This window comes from Poecilia reticulata, unplaced genomic scaffold (genome assembly GCF_000633615.1).
Source record: "Poecilia reticulata strain Guanapo unplaced genomic scaffold, Guppy_female_1.0+MT scaffold_159, whole genome shotgun sequence".
NCBI classification, from domain to species: Eukaryota; Metazoa; Chordata; class Actinopteri; order Cyprinodontiformes; family Poeciliidae; genus Poecilia; species Poecilia reticulata.
In genome coordinates this window covers 674107-676732 of record NW_007615017.1, presented here as the reverse complement: position 1 = coordinate 676732, position 2626 = coordinate 674107, and the positions used below count along the sequence as shown (strand labels likewise).

The 2626-nt window shown below is 55.9% G+C and overlaps 2 protein-coding genes across 5 annotated transcripts in view; both read left to right on the top strand.

Moving 5' to 3' along the window:
- plekhg2 (pleckstrin homology domain containing, family G (with RhoGef domain) member 2) overlaps nt 1-650 on the top strand; it is a 52985-nt gene extending 52335 nt beyond the window's left edge. Inside the window, exon 12 of the mRNA XM_008402063.1 lies at nt 508-650. Within this exon, the coding sequence (XP_008400285.1) occupies nt 508-650 (143 nt within the window). The remainder of the gene's footprint in view (nt 1-507) is intronic.
- Nucleotides 92-2626, top strand: part of LOC103460048 (flocculation protein FLO11) — a 10417-nt gene continuing 7882 nt past the window's right edge. The window contains exons 1-4 of one of the 4 annotated variants that reach the window (XM_008402025.2): nt 92-430; nt 511-624; nt 689-802; nt 875-2306. In XM_008402025.2, the coding sequence (XP_008400247.1) occupies nt 782-802; nt 875-2306 (1453 nt within the window). In that variant the 5' untranslated portion in view covers nt 92-430; nt 511-624; nt 689-781. The other 3 variants (XM_008402024.2, XM_008402023.2, XM_008402022.2) reach the window with 3 other exon arrangements.

The following is a 2626-nucleotide window of genomic DNA, read 5'->3' as shown; positions in this document are numbered from 1 at the left end:
CCACTCAGCCCACTGGGCCCATTCAGCCCACTGGGCCCGTGGCTGAGGTCAAAGGTCAATGTGTTCATGATGAGCTTCAGCACAGGAGTGAATTATTAAATCACTAAATAATTATATCTAGATTTTGACATAAATCAAGACATTTAGAGGAAGTAAATATAAACGTTTCCACATTTATAAGTTATTTCAGTCGTTATTTTTTTATGAATTAATGACACATATGAATAATTATTTCATAATTTATCTATTGTAGTTTGGCACTCTTCAGTCTCCATAGATGGTCAGGCATCATTTTTCCATCCAGACTTTGACTAGGCCCCTCCAGGCTGAGCTGTGGGTCATTCCTGACCAGCTAACATGTTGCTAACGTCTCTGTTTCTGTTTCCCTTCGTCTCGACCTGATGCTTCCGGACGCCCAGCGGCTCTGAAGGTAAGGCGTGAGCCTGCAGGCGTCGGCTCGGTCAGTTTCCTGAGGCGATGAGGTTAAAGGTGGATGTTGTGTTGCAGCAGGCGGGCAGCGAGGGGGAACTCTGCCCCGCGGACGGTCTGGGCTCTGCAGACAGCAGCAGCACTCTGGCTTCATCCGTTATAGAGGTGGAGACGGAGCGGAGAGAGCTGGAGGAGGTGAGGAGGGAGGGGTGGAGGTATAGATGTAGCGATGGACTCACTGCATGTGTTCCTGTTGCAGGAGGAGGAGGGGGAGGAGCTTGCTGGCCTCAGAGCTCCGCCCACCTTGTCGATCACCGAGGAGATCCTGCAGTTCATCAGCCAGAGCCGGGTCATGGAGGGACTCTCCACCACGGTTAGACCCGCTCCACCACGTTCCCCCTTCGGCCCATCTGAGGTAATCACTCGTGTTTACTTGGTGTTCCAGAACCAGAACCAGAACCAGGATCCTCCCGGTGAGGTCCGGTGTCCCGCTGACCCGACCGGTCCGCTGCCTGCGGTCGCCTCCAGCCCAGAGCAGAGACTCCTGGCTGAGCCAGACCAGGAAGGAGAAGACCTGAGCAAGAGCATCACCGACCCGGATCCAGCTGACGAAGGTCCAGATGGTTCTGGTGAGGTGGCTGGGGTCAAAGGCCAGCAAGCAGCTGAGACGGGACCAGGAAGTCATGATGAAGAGGAACAAACCCCAGAGAAGCCTTCATCATCAGATCTGCAGCCCTGCATATCTGAAAACACCGACAGCCTCACTGAGCCGGAACCACAGAGCCCAGGTCCAGTTCCCCAACCCGGCCAGCCTGGTACCATCCAGAGGTACCAGGCTCCCAAAAAAGGCTCCACCCTCACCAACAAGGACAAGAAGATCATCGAGAAGATCAGGAGCTACTACGAGGCCGCCGAGGCCGAGGAGGATGAAGCTGAGGACGAAGAGGAGCAGAGAGAGGGAGCAAGAAGAAGAAGCAGCTTCTCCCAGATCCCCTCCGGCTTGGTGAAGGAGTCCGTGTCGCGCTTTACCGCGAGCGGCCACCAGGTGGAGCCCACGCTCGACGACGTGGAGGAACCGCTGAGGTGTCCTGAGGGGGAACCGGAGAGTCCAGACCAACCGTCCCCACCCAGGCAGAACCCGGACTCAGAACCCAGAACGTTTCCTGAACCGGAGATCCAGGAGGAGGAATGCAGAGGTTCTCCAGAGGAACCGGAGGACGGAGAGAACGTTGCTGTGAAGACAACAGAAGAAGAAGAAGGCTTGGCTCTTCCTGAGCAAAACGACGGAGAAAGAACCATCGAGCCCCAACCGGGCCAGGCAGAACCCTCCATACACAGGCCGGAACAGGAACCGGGCCAAACAGCCAAGCAGGGCAGAACCCAGTCCACGTGGGCCAGAACCAGAACCAGGGACCCACCAAACCTGGAGCGGGTCCCCAGTCAGAGCAAAGTGGGTCGGTGGTCCCGCCACTCCAAGATCGTCAGCGCCAACCGGGCCCTGTTTGAGGGGATGGGGTCCGACGTCACCGGCATCGGCCTGTTTGAGACGAACCCGGTGGTGGACCCGGTCCTGATGGAGAATTCTGAGCGTATTCTCAGCAAGGTCCAAACCCTGGCCCGCATGTACAGCGCCAAAGCCAGCACCATGAAGGGCCCGCTGCTCCACAAGCGGGTCAGCACCATCAGAACCCAAGCATGGGTCTCAGCAAGGCTGTCAGGACTTTCTGCTCAGAACCGGGACAGAAGTCCATCACAGCAAGAAAAGGAGTCCGAAGCCCAGACCGGTTCTGAGACCAAAACACAGACCCACGTCTGCAGCGGACCCATCCAGAACCAGACCCAGATCCAGGAGGGAAGGCCAGAACCGCAGACAGACGGTTGGTCCATTTTCAGTCGGGTTCTGTGAACGTGAGAGCAGGAAGAATCATCAGCAACTTCTGATCCAGATCCAGAACCGGATCCGGGTCTTCTTTAGGTCAGCCAGCAGACCAGAACCAGAAGACCTGAGAGTTCTGGAGGGTTGGGTCGACCCTGCTGCAGTAATCGATGCCACTTTGGACCCGTCTTTATGTGGCTCTGCAGGTTCAGGTCAGAGGTCAGAGGTCATCCAGATCTCTAGAACAGTTCCTGTTCTTCTCATGAATGAATCACAGGAAAGTTCTGAGATGATTCTTCTTGGTCCCGTTTTGTACGTCAC